Here is a 22,034-nt window from a genome sequence, read left to right on the forward strand (position 1 = left end):
AAAAACACATTGGCATCTCCATTTGCTATGTGAAATTATGAACAAGGATGCACATGTCCCCCCTCCGCCGATCGCGTGGAGTGGGGGGGGGGGGACATCGACCATAAAACAACACATTGCTTATTAAGCTTGAATTAACTGCCCCCCTAGGAGCTAATTAAATTCTTTCTTGGAACCCAGGTTTGGAAGAAGCAAAAGAGAGAAAACTATCCCATGTTAACTGTCTAGCAGCCACTACCGCATTATGGTTACACATTGAGAAATTGGCTCTTTACGTCCAGTGATTGTTTTGATTTATAGGCATGTAATTAAATTCCAGTTCTGATCTGTATCCATCTTGGAACCAAACACAAACTACAAAAATTAAAGGGAAGGGGGAGAGCCAGAGAACGAGGCCTGCTTAGATCACTCTCCACTCTCTGAGATATCCAAGAAAGAACAACACTCAGAAAATAGGGGAAACAATCAGGACCAGTTAACACCTCCCAACAAAGGATTCCCCCCAGGCAGGAAGCAGTCAGGCTTTGAAGCTGCAAGGCCCTTCAATGCTAATCAAGGTGGCCAATGGCAACATTCTCACTTGCTTCCAACAGACAAGAGTTCTTTCTCCCACATGAAACAATCAGGGCCAGCTAACACCTCCCAATAAAGGATTCCCCCAGGCAGGAAGCAGCGAGGCTTTGAAGCTGCAAGGCCATTCAGTGCTAATCAAGTTGGCCAATGGCAACATTCTCACTTGCTTCCAACAGACAAGAGTTCTTTCTCCCACATGAAACAATCAGGGCCAGCTAACACCTCCCAATAAAGGATTCCCCCAGGCAGGAAGCAGCGAGGCTTTGAAGCTGCAAGGCCATTCAGTGCTAATCAAGTTGGCCAATGGCAACATTCTCACTTGCTTCCAACAGACAAGAGTTCTTTCTCCCACATGAAACAATCAGGGCCAGCTAACACCTCCCAATAAAGGATTCCCCCAGGCAGGAAGCAGCGAGGCTTTGAAGCTGCAAGGCCATTCAGTGCTAATCAAGGTGACCAATGGCAACATTCTCACCACCAACAGACAAGAGTTCTTTTCCCCACATGAAACAAATCAGGGCCAGCTAACACCTCCCAGCAAAGGATTCCCTCAGGCAGGAAGCAGCCAGGCTTTGAAGCTGCAAGGCTATTCAATGTTAATCAAGGTGGCCAATGGCAACATTCACACTTGCCCACAACAGACAAGAGTTCTTTCTCCCACCCTGGACATCATTCCACAGATATATAAACCCCATTTGCCTAGTTTCCAACAGACCTCACAACCTCTGAGGATGCCGGCCATAGATGTGGGAGAAACGTCAGGAGAGAATGCTTCTGGAACAAAGCCATACAGCCCCAAAAACTCACATCAACCCGGTGATTCCGGCCATGAAAGCCTTCGACAACACAGTCTTGTTTATTCCACTGGTTTTTATTTCACATTATGTTTTGATTACAATCAAAAGTATTTTTTTTAACTCGTACCTTGATAATAAAAGTAGTTATTCTCTTTAGAGTGCTGCAAAAATTATAGCATTTACATCTTTCGAAAGACGGTCAGCAAAAAAGAAAAATCCTGGCAAATTATAAGGCTAGCATTGTAGGCATAATAACATCATCAAGGTGTTATTTCCCCCTCTCTCTTTTGAGTAAGACAGATATATAAAATCTGATTGAATTGAGAGATATACAATGCCAAAGCAGGGGGAAATTGTGTGTTTGCGTTCCCTCTCTAACCATTGGAATGGCATCCCAAATTATCCAATCGAGGGGACGTTTGCAGATGCTGATATAGTTACACAACCCACGTTGGCTGCCTTTTTTTGGAAAACAGTTCAGAAGAAAAGAACCTGAGGAAAAGGACTGTTTTCTAGCCTTAGGTACCTGCGGCCGAAGTCTTTGTTTTTCCCTTCTTGCATTATCACAGTCAGAACCAAATGCAACCTGCAACAAAAAAGTAGAGAGAGATATATATACACGAGGGCTGAATGAAAAGTAATGCCTCCACCTTCGTTACTTGGGTTTGGATGGGAATATTTTAATAAATCAATTACAGAAATAATCCTTAGATTGTGCTCCTTAACGACCACTATTCACTCTTCCACATAATCACCAGACAATTGGATACATTTCTGCCAACGATGAACAAGTTTTCTGAAGACGTCACAGAAGAAGTCGACACTGTTTCCGCAACCAACGTCTCACAGATCTTCCAAAACCAAGCAAAGCAATAATGTGACCCACACGTTCTTGTGAAATGCCGATTATGCTTGAAATTTCTCTCTGAGCGATACGACAATCATCCTGAATCAGTCTGTCAACCTTTTGCTTGTGCAACTCGGTGGTTGCTGTCACAGGACATCCAACTCTTTGCTTGTCATGCAAGTCAGATGTTCCCACCTCAACATCTTCAAACTTACTTGCCCAATGATGCACAGTACTCACATCACCACAATCCCCATAAACAGCTTACATTCTCTGATTAATCTCCTTTGGGATGACACCTTCTGCTGTCAAGAATTCAGTGACTGCATGTTGCTTAAGTTGCATTGACCGACCATCTGCGCAGGGTTCCATACTTCGCACTTTAACAATACAACAATTCAATGCTAAGGCTTCCCGCCAAATGGAACCGTCCATGTAGGGTTCCATACTTCACACTTTAACAACACAACTGTCCAATGCTAAGGCTTCCCGCCAAATGGAACCGTCCTTGTAGGGTTCTATACTTCGCACTTTAACAACACAACTGTCCAATGCTAAGTCTTCCCGCCAAATGAAACCGTCCTTGTAGGGTTCTATACTTCGCACTTTAACAACACAACCGTTCAATGCTAAGGCTTCCCGCCAAATGGAACCGTCCTTGTAGGGTTCTATACTTCGCACTTTAACAACACAACCGTTCAATGCTAAGGCTTCCCGCCAAATGGAACCGTCCTTGTAGGGTTCCATACTTCGCACTTTAACAACACAACCGTTCAATGCTAAGGCTTCCCGCCAAATGGAACCGTCCTTGTAGGGTTCCATACTTCGCACTTTAACAACACAACCGTTTAATGCTAAGGCTTCCCGCCAAATGGAACCGTCCTTGTAGGGTTCCATACTTCGCACTTTAACAACACAACTGTCCAATGCTAAGGCTTCCCGCCAAATGGAACCGTCCTTGTAGGGTTCTATACTTCGCACTTTAACAACACAACCGTTCAATGCTAAGGCTTCCCGCCAAATGGAACCGTCCTTGTAGGGTTCCATACTTAGCACTTTAACAACACAACCGTTCAATGCTAAGGCTTCCCGCCAAATGGAACCGTCCTTGTAGGGTTCTATACTTCGCACTTTCACAACACAACCGTTCAATGCTAAGGCTTCCCGCCAAATGGAACCATTTGCACAGGGTTCCATACTTAGCACTTTAACAACACAACCGTTCAATGCTAAGGCTTCCCGCCAAATGGAACCGTCCTTGTAGGGTTCCATACTTCGCACTTTAACAACACAACCGTTCAATGCTAAGTCTTCCCGCCAAATGGAACTGTAGAGGAGAGTCTACTGAACAAGCCAGTACCTGTCACATACCAGCACTACCATCCGTTGAGGTGTTACGAAGGTGGAGGCATTACTTTTCATTCAACCCTCGTATATTCCCCCCTTTCCTTTTGTTTTTTTGCACCTTCTACTTTCCTCCTTCTAAGGCTGAATAAGATTGCACCAAATTTCTCATCTAAAGCAATCAACAGAAACCCTGAAATAAACAATTCAAAAACCCCATTTAAACATGTTGTCAACAAAATCCAAAATTAATCCTTTTTTTCATATTCACATCTTATCTTACAGAGTAATGAGGCAAAGATCCATATACTTTCTGGCATGTAAGTTGGGCCACAATTACGAGAGCAAAAAAATAATAAATTGTCATAATAATAACCCAAAAGGAAAGCATCAAAACATTAAGCAGCCTGTAAATTCCACAATCACTCAGATTTACATAGAAATAGTGAAAATCAGGATTTGGCTATAATAGTTCATGTCGATGTGTATATATTTCTATTTATATATTTTTTTTCCTGTTTGCTTGGTTAGCATACAGCGTGGTTTGCATTGCACGTCTCTGTTTCTCTCTCGCCATGGCGCCCACCTATCCAAAAATCCATTCAACTCAGGGAAAGAGTAAAAAAAATATATATGAAGATGCTAAAAACAAATTAGGTCACAAAGGGATAGTGCAAAGTAGAAAACATACAGGTGTTGGCAAAGGTTAGAATAAATTGGTTAAAGGGAGAGATAACGAATTCAGTTCGAAACGGAGAAGCAGCAAAATAAAAAAACGTGGTCGCAGGATGGCGAATTCAAGCATCTTCTTCTTCTCGTAACGCTCTTCCAAGCAATGTACACAAACCTAAGTAAGGATTTAACTTCTGTAATATGTAGACATGATCCAAAGGAGGTCCAAAGCTGTGTCTCTCCAAGAAAATCTTTCCCGAAGCCCCTTTTCCCCCCCTTCATCCAGCAGGCAAGTTATTTAAAGAGGGAATACTAGAAATCCGGAGAAGGTGGAATATTTCCATCCTCCCATTAAGTTTCCTCGCTCCAGTTTTAAATAGGCTCGGTCTCCTTTCTCCATCTGGATCAAGACTCCGTTGCTGGCGGCTTCCCGGGTGACGTCTTGGTCCCCAGCGAAGGCCGAAATCACAGGCCACCCGTTCAGCATCAGGCTCACCTGAGAGAGAAACAGAGAGAGAACAAAGCAGAACTCAATGGCAATGTCAATGGCAACAAAACAATAGGGAAGCCAAGGAGGTTGAGCCTCTTTGAATGGGAAGCCTCCCCTGTCAAATAAAAGGCAAATAAAAGGCAACTGCATTGCCCGGGTGCGGTCCTTGCTCCTAGGATTTTTTTGTGTGTGTCAGGAGCAACCGGAGTTGCTTCTGGAGTGAGAGAATTGGCTGTCTGCAAGGACATTGCCCAGGGGACGCCCAGATGTTTTTGATGTTTTACCATCCTTGTGGGAGGTTTCTCTCATGTCCCCACATGGAGCTGGAGCTGATAGAGGGAGCTCATCCGCGCTCTCCCCAGGTGGGATTCGAACCTGGCAACCTTCAGCTCAGCAACCCAACCTTCAAGTCACAAGGCTTTTATCCCCTAGGCCACCGGAGGCTCCTGTTCTTAGGAAATCATACAGCAGATAGCAACCCAAGCCAACAAAATCAAAATCTTCTGAGTAGACAAGCAAACAGGAGCCTTTGTGGCGCAGAAGGTTAAGGTTATTGTATGGTTTTTTGTTATGTTGGAAACCACCCTGAGTCCCTTGAGGAGATAGGGCAGTATATAAAGATTATTATTATTATTATTGCCACTATATTATTATTATTATTATTTTATTGTATGACACAGCAAACAAGATAGACATGCTGGATTTCATATCACAAAATCACAAGTCGAACACTTGCCAAGTGTCTAGGACTGTGTGACGTATTTTTGGATGATGCGTGCAGATCTCAGTAGGGTGGCCTTTTGCAGTTGTTATTATTATTATCATTATTTTATTGTATCACACAGCAAACAAGATAGACATGCTGGATTTCATATCACAAAATCACAAGTCAAACACTTGCCAAGTGTCTAGGACTGTGTGATTTATTATTATTATTATTATTATTATTATTATTATTATTATTATTATTATTATTATTATAATGTATGACACAGCAAACAAGATAGACATGCTGGATTTCATATCACAAAATCACAAGTCAAACACTTCCCAAGTGTCTAGGACTGTGTGACGTATTTTTGGATGATGCGTGCAGATCTCAGTAGGGTGGCCTTTTTGCAGTTGTTGTTGTTATTATTATTATTCTTATTTTATTATGACACAGCAAACAAGATAGATATGCTGGATTTCGTATCACAAAATCACAAGTCGAACACTTCCCAAGCGTCTAGGTCTGTGGGATGTATTTTCGGATGATGCGTGTAGATCCCAGTAGGGTGGCCTATTGCAGTTGGCAGATCATAATTTTGTCAATGTCTATTGTTTCCAAATGCTGGCTGAGATCTTTTGGCACGGCACCCAATCACCACCGGGACCACCTGTACTGGTTTCTGCCAGAGTCTTTGAAGTTCAATCTTGAGGTCCTGATAGCAGCTGAGTTATTAATATTAATATTGTTATTATTGTTATTATTATTATTATACCGCTGAGCTGCTGACCTTGCTGATCCAAAGGTTGCAGATTCGAATCCAGGGAGCAGAGTGAGCACCCGCTGTTAGCTCCAGCTCCTGCTAACCTAGCAGTTCGAAAATATGCCAGTGTGAATAGATCAATAGGTACCGCTCCAGCAGGAATGTAACAGTGCACCATGTAGTCATGCCATTGGCCACATGACCTTGGAGGTTTCTACGGACAATGCCGGCTCTTCGGCTTAGAAATGGAGATGAGCACCAACCCCCAGAGTCGGCCACGACTGGACTTAATGTCAGGGGAAACCTTTACCTTTACTATCTCCTCAGGGGACTCAGAGTGGTTTAATAATAATAATAATAATAATAATAATAATAATAATAATAATAATAAGACTCTGGCAGAAACCAGTGCAGGTGGTCTCGGTGGTGATGTGCACATTGGGTGCTGTGCCAAAAGATCTCAGCCAGCATTTGGAAACAATAGACATTGACAAAATTACGATCTGCCAACTGTAAAAGGCCACCCTACTGGGATCTGCGCGCATCATCCGAAAATACATCACAGAGTCCTAGACACTTGGGAAGTGTTCAACTTGTGATTTTGTGATACGAAATCCAGCATATCTGTCTTGTTTGCTGTGTCATACAACAACAACAACAACAATAATATAATAATAATAATAATAATAATAATAATAATAATAATAATAATAATGGAAACAATAGACATTGACAAAATCACGATCTGCCAACTGCAAAAGGCCACCCTACTGGAATCTGCACGCATCATCCGAAAATACATCACACAGTCCTAGATGCTTGGGAAGTGTTCAACTTGTGATTTTGTGATACGAAATCCAGCATATCTATCTTGTTTGCTGTGTCATACAACAACAATAATAATAATAATAATAATAATAATAATAATAATATAATAATAATAATAATAATAATAATAATAATAATAATAATAATAATAATAATAATAATGGAAACAATAGACATTGACTCTGGCAGAAACCAGTGCAGGTGGTCCCGGTGGTGATGGGCACACTGGGTGCCGTGCCAAAAGATCTCAGCCGGCATTTGGAAACAATAGGCATTGACAAAATTACGATCTGCCAACTGCAAAAGGCCACTCGACTGGGATCTGCGCGCATCATCCGAAAATACATCACACAGTCCTAAACGCTTGGGAAGTGTTCGACTTGTGATTTTGTGATACGAAATCCAGCATATCTATCTTGTTTGCCGTGTCATAATAAAATAATAATAATGGAGAAGAGCAGTAAAAAATGAGAAAAGGGAAATAAAAAATCAGGATAGCCTTGGGAGAAGCACCTAGGGGAATAATACGGCAGAATGGGGAGAACTGCACCAAGAAATATCATCGCAAGATTATTCCTAGGAAAGACGGTTCAGTATCAGGATCCGACTCTGTTGTGTTGGGTGCCACCCTTTTGTCTTGTTCGTCCTTCAGGAGAGATAGTCGACAGCCTCCGCCGTCCCCGCTTTTTGCTCAAGCTCAAAGGGAAAACAAGGGGGATAAAAGCACCGGCGCCCCAGCCAGCATCTCTGAAGTGCGCGGGGAGGGGCCGCATCTCGCTTTGTGAATCCGCAAACCCGACCAAGCCCAGATGTGACCTAGAGAGCACCAGCTTTCTACCTGTCTAGGGAGACGGGGGATATCCAGCTCCTTTGGAGAGCATCTGCAGCAAATAACGGCACTGCCAGAAACTACAGATGTACGCAGAGGGGAAGATCAACCTCCCATCTGCTGTAGCAATTAATACTTCTATTCATATATACCATATCAGCCGTGACCATATTGGGAGAGCAATAGGTCTTCGCGAAACATTGCAGCCCTATCCTAAATGTTTAGCTTCCCTATAACTCCAAAAATTAGCTGTCAACAAAGTCTAGATAGAGAGCGTTTCCCTTTCACTCTCCTTTCAATCTCTTTAGTCGAGGGACCTAACCCTAAATTTAAGGCCATCACAACTGTCAATAACAAAGACTGAATTATGGCTTGCGGTACATTGCGTGTATATACCTTGTTTCCCCGAAAATAAGACAGTGTCTTATATTAATTTTTGCTCCCAAAGAGGCGCTAGGTCTTATTTTCAGGGCATGTCTTATTTTTCCACAAAGAAGAATTCACATTTATGGTTGGATTTTTAAAAAATGAAAATGTATTATCTATTGTACAGTAGTTGTCATCACAAAACAGCATAACCAAACTGTGAATTCTTTCAAGAATTTCTATATTATATTTTATTGCTAGACTGTTTTTAAATTACTGTTTTAAATTTCTATTTAGTATAGAAATTCACAGAGTATTTTCATCAATACAAGATAAATGAAGCAATCAGATTCAGGTTCTCACCAGCTTGGATTCATGGTACTGCTTGATTTTAAGATTGTTTATACTCTTGTTTAAAGCACACACCCTGATTGGTACAGAAAATAAAGCAGACAGTGAGATCTGAAAATAGAAAGGTCTAAATCAGTGGTTCCCAACTTTTGGACCTCCAGGTGTTTTAGACAATTTCTAATATCTGGTAAGTAAATTTATGTTGTTGTTGGGCTTGTCCCTTCTGGGAGATGGAGGTGGGATACAAGAATAAGGTTATATTATTATTATTATTATTATTATTATTATTATTATTATTACTTCTTGATACTACCTTTATTTCCATGTACAACAATCTATGGTATGTACAGTTACCGATCCTGCATGCTTCCAAACAAAAACTTTACTAGGTCTTACTTTTGAGGGAGGCCTTATATTTAGCAATTCAGCAAAATGTCTACTAGGTCTTATTTTCTGGGGAGGTCTTAGTTAGACATAGGAAGGAATATATCTCCAGGAGAGAATGCTATGGGAACATGGCCAGACAGTCCAGAAAATGCATAACAACCCAGTGATTCCGGCCATGAAAGCCTTCGACAACACATATTATTATGATTGTTGGAATGTACACCTGGTTTTCAGCCAAAAAAATTAAAAAAAGTCTCAGGCTGATTTATTGAGATTTTTCTAGGAAAGGATCGAAGAACGTCAGTACAAAGGCGAATCCCATCCTCCAATCACAAGGTACTAAAGAGAGAAATGAATCACAACAAGTACCTCTTAAATGTAGACAAAGGACTCCCATTTGGATCGGGTTAAATCCTTGTTACAGGACGACAAATAGGGCATAATACAAGGCGTATATAATAAGTAAAAATGGGCAACGCACACTGTGCAGTTTACAAAAAAATAGAATTTAATACTGAAAAAGGCGGACTATCAAGCTTAAGTGTCTTATGGATAAACTGCCATGCTTTTGTCGGCTCTTGTCACTTGTTTCTCAATTGTAAGAGCCACACAGAAGAAGAAGGAAGAAAGAAAAAGGCATCCTTGGAGTTCAAAAATTAAATATACAGGCCTTCACTTCTTAAGGTATCAAACCCATGCTACAATCCTATGAAGATGCTGTTTTTACATATATTTTACTTATTATTATTTGTTTTTTGGGCTTGGCCCTGTGTTAGCCGCTCTGAGTCCCTGAGGGGAGATGGAGGTGGGATAGAAAAATAAAGTTGCTATTATTATTATTATTATTATTATTATTATTATTATTATTACAGTAGAGTCTCACTTATCCAAGCTAAACGGGCCGGCAGAAGCTTGGATAAGCGAATATCTTGGATAATAAGGAGGGATTAAGGAAAAGCCTATTAAACATCAAATTAGGTTATGATTTTACTAATTAAGCACCAAAACATCATGTTATACAACAAATTTGACAGAAAAAGTAATGTTATGTTGTAATGACTGTATTTACGAATTTAGCACCAAAATATCACGATATATTGAAAACATTGACTACAAAAATGGCTTGGATAATCCAGAGGCTTGGATAAGCGAGGCTTGGATAAGTGAGACTCTACTGTATTATTATTATTGTTGTTGTTGTTGTTGTTGTTGTTGTTGTTGTTGTTATTATTATTATTATTATTATTATTATTATTATTATTATTATTATTATTATTAGTCCTTGGGTAAGTGCTATTGTGCTCTAGATAGCTCACAACAATGCTTTGGATGGCAGTTACTAACTTTCATCCATAATCTCTCTCCTTTGTTTGTATCATTATTTTATTTTGCTTGGTCATTATATGTTTTATTGCATGTTATGTTTTAACTGATACTTTATTTGACTGTTGCCTCATTGCTTTTAGTTATTGATATGTGTTTTAAATTGTTATACTTTGTTTCTGTTTTGGGGGAGATGGTGGCGAGATAGAAAAATAAAGTATTTTATTTTATTTATTTATTTAATAATAAATATTATTATGTATTTATTATTATCTCCCTGAGTCCCTCTGGGGAGATAAAGCGGAATATAAATAAAGTGTATTATTATTATTATTATTTTATTGTATGAAATAACAAACAAGATAAATATGCTGGATTTCGTTTCACAAAATCACAAGTCGAACACTTCCCAAGTGTCTAGGACTGTTTATTATTATTATTATTATTATTATTATTATTATTATTATTATTTTATTTTCTTGTATTATTTTTAGTTATTTTCTGTTATTATAGTATTTTATTGTATTAATTTTTTAGTGTTTTTTATTATTTTTTATTGGGTTGCTAGGAGACCAAGTTGGAGGAGCTTAGCCTTCTAACTGGCAGCAATTGGATAAAAGCAATTATTCCTCTCTCTCTAATTAGGACTTTATTTTTCTTTTCTTTTTGTTGTATCAACCTAGAGGCGTGGATGAGGGGTTGTGTTGTCAAATTTCGAGGTTGGGGTGCCTGTAGTTTTGTTGTTTTGTGGGTCGCCGTGATGCCATCACTCTTTTATATATATATAGATGATGATTATTATTATTTTATTGTATGACACAGCAAACAAGATAGATATGCTGGATTTCGTTTCACAAAAGTCGAACACTTCCCAAGTGTCTAGGACTGTGTGATGTATTTTCGGATGATGCATGCAGATCCCAGTAGGGTGGCCTTTTGCAGTTGACAGATCGTAATTTTGTCAATGTCTATTGTTTCCAAATGCCGGCTGAGATCTTTTTGAACGGCATATTATTATTATTACAGTAGAGTCTCACTTATCCAACATTCGCTTATCCAACGTTCTGGATTATCCAACGCATTTTTGTAGTCAATGTTTTCAATATATCATGATATTTTGGTGCTAAATTCATAAATACAGTAATTACTACATAGCATTACTGCGTATTGAACTACTTTTTCTGCCAAATTTGTTGTCTAACATGATGTTTTGGTGCTTCATTTGCAAAATCATAACCTAATTTGATGTTTAATAGGCTTTTCCTTAATGCCTCCTTATTATCCAACATATTCGCTTATCCAACATTCTGCCGGCCCGTTTACGTTGGATAAATGAGACTCTACTGTATTATTATTATTATTATTATTATTATTATTATTATTATTATTATTATTATTTTATTGTATGACATAGCAAACAAGATAGATATGCTGGATTTTGTTTCACAAAATCACAAGTCGAACACTTCCCAAGTGTCTAGGACTGTGTGATGTATTTTCGGATGATGTGTGCAGATCCTAGTAGGGTGGCCTTTTGCAGTTGACAGATTGTAATTTTGTCAATGTCTATTGTTTCCAAATGCCGGCTGAGTTCTTTTTGCACGGCACATTATTATTATTATTATTATTATTATTATTATTATTATTATTATTATTATTATTATTATTTTATTATGACACAGCAAACAAGATAGATATGCTGGATTTTGTTTCACAAAATCACAAGTCGAACACTTCCCAAGTGTCTAGGACTGTGTGATGTATTTTCGGATGATGCGTGCAGATCCCATTAGGGTGGCCTTTTGCAGTTGGCAGATCGTAATTTTGTCAATGTCTATTGTTTCCAAATGCCGGCTGAGATCTTTTTGAACGGCATATTATTATTATTATTATTATTATTATTATTATTATTATTATTATTATTATTATTATTTTATTGTATGACACAGCAAACAAGATAGATATGCTGGATTTTGTTTCACAAAATCACAAGTCGAACACTTCCCAAGTGTCTAGGACTGTGTGATGTATTTTCGGATGATGTGTGCAGATCCTAGTAGGGTGGCCTTTTGCAGTTGACAGATTGTAATTTTGTCAATGTCTATTGTTTCCAAATGCCGGCTGAGATCTTTTTGCACGGCACATTATTATTATTATTATTATTATTATTATTATTATTATTATTATGAGGATGTAGGGTCTCTTTTATACATATCAGCAATTTGGGACATGGGATATTTTTTCATATTTGGGTTATTTGGGGTCAAATTAAATGCCAAATTTGCAACAAAGACACAGAGACATCTCTTTTAGGGGTCAAGCGTTGATCAAAGCACACTTGTCCTTGAGTCCTACAATTTAATTGGATAGTTCCCAAAAATCTTAATTGTTTAGAGATGAATCGCTAATGCCATGCTTTTGTCATTTGGTTCCCAGTCGGAAGAGCCTTAAGGAAAGTTGCATGTGGACACAAAGAAAAGAAAAGAAGCTTTGAAAAATAAGCACAAGAAGAAAAAAAAATCAAGAGGCCTCTGTGTTTATTCAGGAATATATTCTGCAAAATTCAAGAGGACTGACTGTCATCTCAATGCTGCACCCAAGAGTTGGAATGAGATGCACACTTGCAGCATCTCTCTCGCTCTCAATTGCACAACGTTCATGACTCAAAGCATAAGAAATCTCTAACCTGGATGGTTTGTCTGTTGTATACCTTCACCACGTGGAAATTAAAGCTGTAGATGCCCTTCCGGGGTGCGATGAAGGTGCTGCGCTCGGAGTCAAAATTCAGCCCAATATTCACTAGTACCTGCAATGAATGGGAAAAAAAGAAGGAGAATGTAAGAAGCATGGATTAAAGGATATGGGCAATGAGAAGAAAGGAGAAACGGAGTCCCCAAATCTATTATTATCAATCAGGGGGAGCTAACACCTCCAAACAAAGGATTCCCCCAGGCAGGAATGAAGCTTGCAAGGCCATTAATGCTAATCAAGGTGATTAATTACAACATTCACACTGGCCTCCAACTGACAAGTTTTCTTTCTCCCACCCTGGACTTTCCACAATATGTTCCAGAAGCATTCTGTGCAATATGTGTTTACTGATTGTCATGTTTAAATTTATTGTTTCGTAATGTGGAATTTTATTGTAATGTGTATATTATTGTCATTTTATACTTTTGATATTAATGAAGAAATGGGGGCATTGAATGTTTGCCATTTATATGTATGTTAAGCTCCTTGAGTCCCTCTGGGAAGAGAGGGCGGTCTAGAAATAAATTTACTATTATTATTATTATTATTATTATTATTATTATTATTATTATTATTATTATTATTTTATTATGACACAGCAAACAAGATAGATATGCTGGATTTCGTATCACAAAATCACAAGTCGAACACTTCCCAAGTGTCTAGGACTCTGTGATGTATTTTTGGATGATGCGTGCAGATCCCAGTAGGGTGGCCTTTTGCAGTTGGTAGATCGTGATTTTGTCAATGTCTATTGTTTCCATTATTATTATTATTATTATTATTATTATTATTTTATTATGACACAGCAAACAAGATAGATATGCTGGATTTCGTATCACAAAGCCACAAGTCGAACACTTCCCAAGTGTCTAGGACTGTGTGATGTATTTTCGGATGATGCGTGCAGATCCCAGTAAGGTGGCCTTTTGCAGTTGGCAGATCGTGATTTTGTCAATGTCTATTGTTTCCAAATGCCGGCTGAGATCTTTTGGCACGGAACCCAATGCACCGATCACCACCGGGACCACCTGCACTGGTTTCTGCCATAGTTTCTGAAGTTAAATCTTGAGGTCCTGATTATTATTATTATTATTATTATTATTATTATTATTATTATTATTATTATTATTATTATTATTCGCTCCTGATGTTTCATCCACTTCTATGGCAGGCATCCTCAGAGGTTGGAAACAAGAAAATAGAGGTTTATATAGCCAACAAAGGATTCCCCCAGGTAGGAATCAGCCAGGCTTTGAAGCTGCAAGGCTTTTCAATGCTAATCAAGGTGATTCATTGAAACATTCACACTCGCCTCAAACAGACAAGAGTTCTTTCTCCCACCTTGGATCTTCCACAGATATATAAACCTCCCTTGCTTAGTTTTCTAACAGACTCACAACCTCTGAGGATGCCTGCCATAGATGTGGGTGAAACGTCAGGAGAGAATGCTTCTGGAACATGGTCATACAGCCCAGAAAACTCACAACAACGCAGTTTACCAGCTGTTAGGATTTCTGGGCGTTGATTTATTTATTTAAGACAGTATTATTATTATTATTATTATTATTATTATTATTATTATTATTATTATTATTATTATTATTATGAACCTTCCTTGCTCAGTTTCTCCATACCTCACAACCTCTCAGGATGCCTGCCATAGATGTGGGTGAAACATCAGGAGAGAATGCTTCTAGAACATGGCCATACAGCTAAGAAAATGCACAACAACCCAAGTGATTCCAGCCATGAAAGCCTTCGACAACACTGTTATTATTATATTTATTTACACCCTGTTTTATCTCTTTTGCAGGAGAATCAAAGGGGCTTAACATAAAAGCATCACTACCTTATGCAACTGGAGGACACTGGATTCATCCCTCTTAAAATGATACAAAACAATACCTATGAAACATGCATATTCCCACAATATATACAACCCAGTTTTGGAAAAAAGAAGAGTCGAATTTTGTGAGTCCTTGGATGAAGCAGGACAAGGAAAGATAGATAGGATGGGAAGGTTTGGACTAAAGAGGTGAAGGAAAGATAGGATTAGAGGTTAAAATAAGGCAGGTTAAGGAAAGAAAGGATGAGAAGTGGGTTGCTGTAAGTTTTCTGGGCTGTATGGCCGTTTCCCAGAAGCATTCTCTCCTGACATTTCGCCCACATCTATGGCAGGCATCGTCAGAGGTTGTGAGGTAATATTGGAAACTCGGCAAGTGATGTTTATATATCTGGGGAAGGTCCAGGATGGGAGAAAGAACTCTTGTCTTTTTGAGGCAAGTGTGAATGTTGCAATGATTTGCATTGAATGGCCTTGCAGTTTTAAAGCCTGGCTGCTTCCTGCCTGGGGGAATCCTTCGTTGGGAGGTGTTAGCTAGCCCTGATTGTTTCATGTAGGAGAAAAAACTCTTGTCTGCTTGAGGCAAGTGTGACTGTTGCCATTGGCCACCTTGATTAGCATCAAATGGCCTTTCAGCTTCAAAACCTGGCTGCTTCCTGCCAGGGAGAATCCTTTGTTGGGAGGTGTTAGCTTCAAAGCCTGGCTGCTTCCTGCCAGGGAGAATCCCTTGTTGGGAGGTGTTAGCTTCAAAGCCTGGCTTCTTCCTGCCAGGGAGAATCCTTTGTTGGGAGGTGTTAGCTTCAATGCCTGGCTTCTTCCTGCCAGGGAGAATCCTTTGTTGGGAGGTGTTAGCTTCAAAGCCTGGCTGCTTCCTGCCAGGGAGAATCTTTTGTTGGGAGGTGTTAGCTTCAAAGCCTGGCTTCTTCCTGCCAGGGAGAATCCTTTGTTGGGAGGTGTTAGCTTCAAAGCCTGGCTGCTTCCTGCCAGGGAGAATCCCTTGTTGGGAGGTGTTAGCTTCAAAGCCTGGCTTCTTCCTGCCAGGGAGAATCCTTTGTTGGGAGGTGTTAGCTTCAATGCCTGGCTTCTTCCTGCCAGGGAGAATCCTTTGTTGGGAGGTGTTAGCTTCAAAGCCTGGCTGCTTCCTGCCAGGGAGAATCTTTTGTTGGGAGGTGTTAGCTTCAAAGCCTGGCTTCTTCCTGCCTGGGGGAATCTTTTGTTGGGAGGTGTTAGCTTCAAAGCCTGGCTTCTTCCTGCCAGGGAGAATCCTTTGTTGGGAGGTGTTAGCTTCAAAGCCTGGCTGCTTCCTGCCAGGGAGAATCCTTTGTTGGGAGGTGTTAGCTTCAAAACCTGGCTGCTTCCTGCAAGGGAGAATCCTTTGTTGGGAAGTGTTAGCTTCAAAGCCTGGCTTCTTCCTGCCAGGGAGAATCTTTTGTTGGGAGGTGTTAGCTTCAAAGCCTGGCTGCTTCCTGCCTGGGTCAATCCTTTGTTGGGTATATAAACCTCAAGCAGACAAGAGTTCTTTCTCCCCACCTGAACATTATACATACATATATACCCCACTTGCCTAGTTTCCAATATACCCCACAATCTCTGAGAATGCCTGCCATAGTTGTGAGCAAAACGTCAGGAGGGCATGCTTCTGGAACATGGCCATACAGCACGGAATACTCACAGCGACTCAGTGATTCCAGCAACGAAAGCCTTCAACAATATATATTAATAATAATAATAATAATAATAATAATAATATTTTTTTTATTTTTTTCTTCATGTTTATACCCCTATATATTTCTATGATTGCTTTCCTCTCAGACACTTCCTTACTTTCCTATTGATATATTGTTCCACCACTTTCAATGTATTATACTTCACTTTAAAAATAAAATAAATAAATAATAATAATACATATAGGATAGGAAGGCTTGGATGAGGGAGGCTAGAGAAAAATAGTGGGGATTAGGAGGTGTAAAATGAGGGAAATTAAGGAAAAAATGGATCAAGAGCTTAAGATAAAGGAAGTTTGAGAAAGATATTGGGGATTAGGAGATTATGATGAGAGAAATCAAGGAAAAAATGGATTACAATTAAGGAGGTTTTGGAAAGATAGTTAGGATGAGAAGATTTGGATTTAAGGAGGTTAGGAAAAGACAGGAGGAGTTATGGAAGAATGATTTGGGTCACAGTTTTGGAAGAATAGAAGGATGATGATGATGGTGATGATCCCTGTCTGAAACTTCCAAAGCCACTACTAGTCATGGCCAATATCACTGGATTTAATAGATTTAATTTCACTCAATAGAAGGCAGCTTATATATGCCTTGGCGAAGGGTGTTTCTCTGTCTACATTGTGGAATGAACACAGTTTAGTTGTGCATGTCCCCGTGTGAGCCGCTCCGAGTCCCTTCGGGGAGATGCAATATACCTCACAATAATAATACTTATTATTATTATTATTATTATTATTATTATTATTATTATTATTATTATTATGCTGATGGATGTAAGGGAATGTGGCGAGAGGTTTTGTGAGACTAGAAAATAAATCTCAGCATCCTGTAGAATGTGGGTTGTTTCCATTCTGGGTAGAGTGGCCACTTGAAGCAGGTGAAGATCCCTCCCACCCCACCCAAGGATGGCATAGAATGAATCCCTATTCAGAGCTATTCAATGCTAACCAAGCTGGCCAATTGCAACATTCACACTTGCCTCCAACAGATAAGAGTTCTTTCATTCCACAGATATATAAACCCCTTGCCTAGTTTCCAACAAACCCCCCAAATCTATTATTCTCAGTCATGGGGAGCTAACACCTCCGAACAAAGGATTCCCCCAGGCAGGAATGAAGCTTGCAGGGCCATTAATGCTAATCAAGGTGATTAATTACAACATTCACACTGGTCTCCAACTAACAAGAGTCATTTCTCCCACCCTGGACCTTCCATAGATATAGAAAACATCCTTGCTGAGTTTTTGCAATATACCTCACAACCTCCGAGGATGCCTGCCATAGATGTGGGTGAAACGTCAGGAGAGAATGCTTCTGGAACATGGACAGAGAGCTCAGAAAACTCACAACAACCCAATCCCTGAGATGATCTTAGAATCATAGAATCCTAGAGTTGGAAGAGACCTCATAGGCCATTCTGCCAAGAAGCGGGAAAATGGCATTCAAAGCACCCCTGACAGATGGCCATCCAGCCTTTGTTTTAAAGCCGCCACCACACTCCAGGGCAGAGAGTTCCACTGCTGAACAGCTCTCACAGTGAGGAAGTTCTTCCTAACGTTCAGGGGAAATCTCCTTTCCTATAGTTTGCAGCCAGTGTTTTGCATTTATCCTGGTAGCATTTATTTAGATGCTGTTTTTAATGTTTTAATGATTTTAAATTGCATTTATATGTTAATTGTTTCTAGTGATTTTAGGTTATGTTTGATTTGGTGGCAGTGAATTGGTGCCAAGATTGGTGCCTTTGAGTCCCCTGCGGGGTGAGAAGAGTGGGATATAAATGAAGTAAATAAATAATAGATAAATAAAGACTCCTATTAAAGCAGGCCAAAATCCCATTGGATTTTTTTTAGCCGCCACATGACATTGTTGGCTCATGTTTATTTATTTATTACCCCGCCCTTCTCACCCAATACGGGGACTCAGGGCGGCTTACAATATATGTTTAACTTGTTGTCCATGAGGACTCCAAGATCTTTTACACACCTACTGCTATCAGGGCATGCATCATCCCCTCTGGAAAGGGGTGGGTGCGACCTTTCTTCGGGGAATCAGAGGTGAAAAACACCCCACAAAGTATACACACATACTGCTATCGAGTCAGGTGCCCCACATTCCGGATTGATACAGTGATTTTATTGATCCCGCTTGGAGCCAGAGCTGCAGAAGTGTGGGTGTGACCTTTCTTTGGGGAATCAGAGGTGAAAGACATCCCGCAAGACATACACACCTACTGCTACATTATGTCCCCATTATGGACTGATATGGTAATCTTATGGATAACCCTTGGAAAAAGGGCTACAAAGAGGTGGGTGCGACCTTTCTTTGGGGAATCAGAGGCAAAAGATGCCCAGCAAGGTGTACACGCGAGGAATTATTGATACAGCTAGGAGCCAGGGCTACAAGGGAGTGGGTGAGACCTTTCTTTGGGGAATCAGAGGCGAAAGATGTCCCACAAGGCATACACATGGGGAATTATTGATACAGCTAGGAGCCAGGGCTGCGTTGGGGTGGGTGAGACCTTTCTTTGGGGAATCAGAGGCGAAAGATGTCCCACAAGGCATACACATGGGGAATTATTGATACAGCTAGGAGCCAGGGCTGCAAAGGGGTGGGTGAGACCTTTCCTTGGGGAATCAGAGGCAAAAGACACCCCGTAAAGCATAAACACAGACAGTACTGCTATCGAGTGAGGCATTGTCCCCCATTCTGGATTGATACGGTGTTGTTATGGATCCCCCTTGGAGCCAGGGCTGCAGAGGTGTGGGTGCGACCTTTCTTTGGGGAATCAGAGGCAAAAGACGCCTCGCAAAGCATAAACACGGGGAATTATTGATATAACTAGGAGCTAGGGCTACAAAGGGGTGGGTGCGACCTTTCTTTGGGGAATCAGAGGCAAAAGATGCCCCGCAAGGTGTACACATGGAGAATTATTGATACAGTAGGAGCCAGGGCTGCGTTGGGGTGGGTGAGACCCTTCTTTGGGGAATTAGAAGAAAAAGACGTCTCGCAAAGCATAAACATGGGGAAATATTGATACAGCTAGGAGCCAGGGCTACAAGGGAGTGGGTGAGACCTTTCTTTGGGGAATCAGAGGCAAAAGACACCCCGCAAGGCGTACATACGGGGAAATACTGATACAGCTAGGAGCCAGGGCTGCAAAAGTGTGGGTGAGACCTTTCCTTGGGGAATCAGAGGCAAAAGACACGCCATAAAGCATAAACACATACAGTACTGCTATCGAGTGAGCCATGGTCCCCCATTCCGGATAGATATGGTGTTCTTATGGATCCCTTTTGGAGCCAGGGCTGCAGAGGTGTGGGTGAGAGTGAGACCTTTCTTTGAGGAATCAGAGGCAAAAGATGCCCCGCAAGGCATACACATGGGGAATTATTGATACAACTAGGAGCCAGGGCTACAAAGGGGTGGGTGAGACCTTTCTTTGGGGAATCAGAGGCAAAAGACACCCCGTAAAGCATAAACACATACAGTACAACTATCGAGTGAGCCATGGTCCCCCATTCCGGATAGATATGGTGTTCTTATGGAGCCAGGGCTGCAGAGGTGTGGGTGAGAGTGAGACCTTTCTTTGAGGAATCAGAGGCAAAAGATGCCCCGCAAGGTGTACACACGGGGAATTATTGATACAACTAGGAGCCAGGGCTACAAAGGGGTGGGTGAGACCTTTCTTCGGGGAATCGGAGGCGAAAGAAGCCTCACAAGGCACACACATGGGGAATTATTGATACAGCTAGGAGCCAAGGCTACAAAGGGGTGGGTGAGACCTTTCTTTGGGGAATCAGAGGCAAAAGATGCCCCACAAAGCATACCCACATACAGTACTGTTACTGAGTGAGGCATTTCTCCCCATTCTGGATTGATACGGTGTTGTTATGGATCCAGGGTTGGAGCCAGGGCTGCAGAGGAGTGGGTGAGACCTTTCTTTGGGGAATCAGAGGCGAAACATGCCCCGTAAAGTTTACACATGGGGAATTATTGATACAGCTAGGAGCTAGGGCTACAAAGGGGTGGGTGAGACCTTTCTTTGGGGAATCAGAGGCAAAAGACGCCCCACAAAGCATGCCTACATACAGTACTGTTACTGAGTGAGGCATTTCTCCCCATTCTGGATTGATACGGTGTTGTTATGGATCCAGGGTTGGAGCCAGGGCTGCAGAGGAGTGGGTGAGACCTTTCTTTGGGGAATCAGAGGCGAAACATGCCCCGTAAAGTTTACACATGGGGAATTATTGATACAGCTAGGAGCTAGGGCTACAAAGGGGTGGGTGAGACCTTTCCTCGGTGAATCAGAGACAAAAGACGGCCCGCAAGACATACAAATGGGAAATTATTGATACAGCTAGAAGCCAGGGCTACAAGGGAGTGGGTGCGATCTTTCTTTGGGGAATCAGAGGCAAAAGACGCCCCACAAAGCATGCCCACATACAGTACTGTTGCTGAGTGAGGCATTTCTCCCCATTCTGGATTGATACGGTGTCGTTATGGATCCAGGGTTGGAGCCAGGGCTGCGTTGGGGTGGGTGCGACCTTTCTTCGGGGAATCAGAGTGGCAAGACGCCCCTACCTGGTCGAAGTAGATGATCATGGTGCGGTTGCTCATCTCGGAAGGCTCGTGGTTGGTGCTGCGGATGGCGGAGAAGGCCACCTTGGCGCTCCCGGAGCGGACGGAGATGCCGAGCGCGGTGCCGGTGGGGTCCGAGGCCGGGTTGGAGTCGCACACGACCAGGCACTTTCCCTCCAGGATGATGGGCTCGGTCTCGTTCTGCCCGCCCACCAGCCCCGCCAAGGCCAGCAGCTCCAGCGCCAGCAGCATCATCCTCGCCGCCGTGGCTCTCTCTCCCTCGCCGACAGATCCGCGCTTCCTCCGCCTCGCCGTCCGGATCCTATGGCGCTGGTAATGGTTCCCCTCGACGGTCCGGAACCCGCGGCGGCGCCTGGGCAGGCATTGCGAGGAAGGAGGAGGAGGAAGAGGGAGGGGCAGGTCCCGGGAAGGCCCGTTAAGAAAACACCTCCATCCAGCGCCCGCTTCGCAGCCAAAAAACCCTCCGAGCCGGCCGCCGCCGAGCGCACAAAAGGCGCAGCGCCGGCCTCCTCCTCTTGGCCGCGCCCCTCTCCGCCAATCAGCGGGCCCAGCGCTTCCCCGCCGACCAATAGGAAGCCGGTCCGTCTCTTTCAAGCGCCACGCCTCTCTGCCGCGGAGGAGGAGGAGGGGGAGGCGCGCCTTTTTGGGTGGTCGGGAGACGCGGGAGGAGAGGAGAAGAGGACGCGCCGCGGATGGAGGAGCCCCGAGGACGGAGGAGAGAGAGGCCCGGCCACCCCGGACACCCCACGCACACACACACTCTTCCATGTCTGCCTCTGATGTAGAGACTTCCACAAGATGGACTGTCCAGCCACAGGGAGAGCAGGGTAAGA

General features: G+C 42.0%; 1 protein-coding gene and 1 long non-coding RNA gene across 2 annotated transcripts in view; one reads left to right on the top strand and one right to left on the bottom strand.

Annotated features, from left to right (window-relative positions):
• Positions 1-1,423: 1,423 nt before the first annotated feature.
• On the bottom strand, positions 1,424-21,682 carry cbln1 (cerebellin 1 precursor). The gene is made up of 3 exons (XM_008120436.2): positions 21,184-21,682; positions 12,966-13,085; positions 1,424-4,729 (listed from the first exon to the last, which is right to left on the bottom strand). Exons 1-3 carry the CDS (start codon positions 21,433-21,435, stop codon positions 4,532-4,534), a joined length of 570 nt encoding a protein of 189 aa, XP_008118643.1. The 5' UTR covers positions 21,436-21,682; the 3' UTR covers positions 1,424-4,531.
• Positions 21,683-21,856: 174 nt separating this feature from the next.
• The window catches only part of LOC134293578 (uncharacterized), a 45,504-nt gene continuing 45,326 nt past the window's right edge, over positions 21,857-22,034 (top strand). The window contains exon 1 of the long non-coding RNA XR_010000531.1: positions 21,857-22,028. This is a non-coding gene — a long non-coding RNA (uncharacterized LOC134293578). The remainder of the gene's footprint in view (positions 22,029-22,034) is intronic.

Source organism: Anolis carolinensis, unplaced genomic scaffold (assembly GCF_035594765.1).
Source record: "Anolis carolinensis isolate JA03-04 unplaced genomic scaffold, rAnoCar3.1.pri scaffold_9, whole genome shotgun sequence".
Taxonomy (NCBI): Eukaryota; Metazoa; Chordata; class Lepidosauria; order Squamata; family Dactyloidae; genus Anolis; species Anolis carolinensis.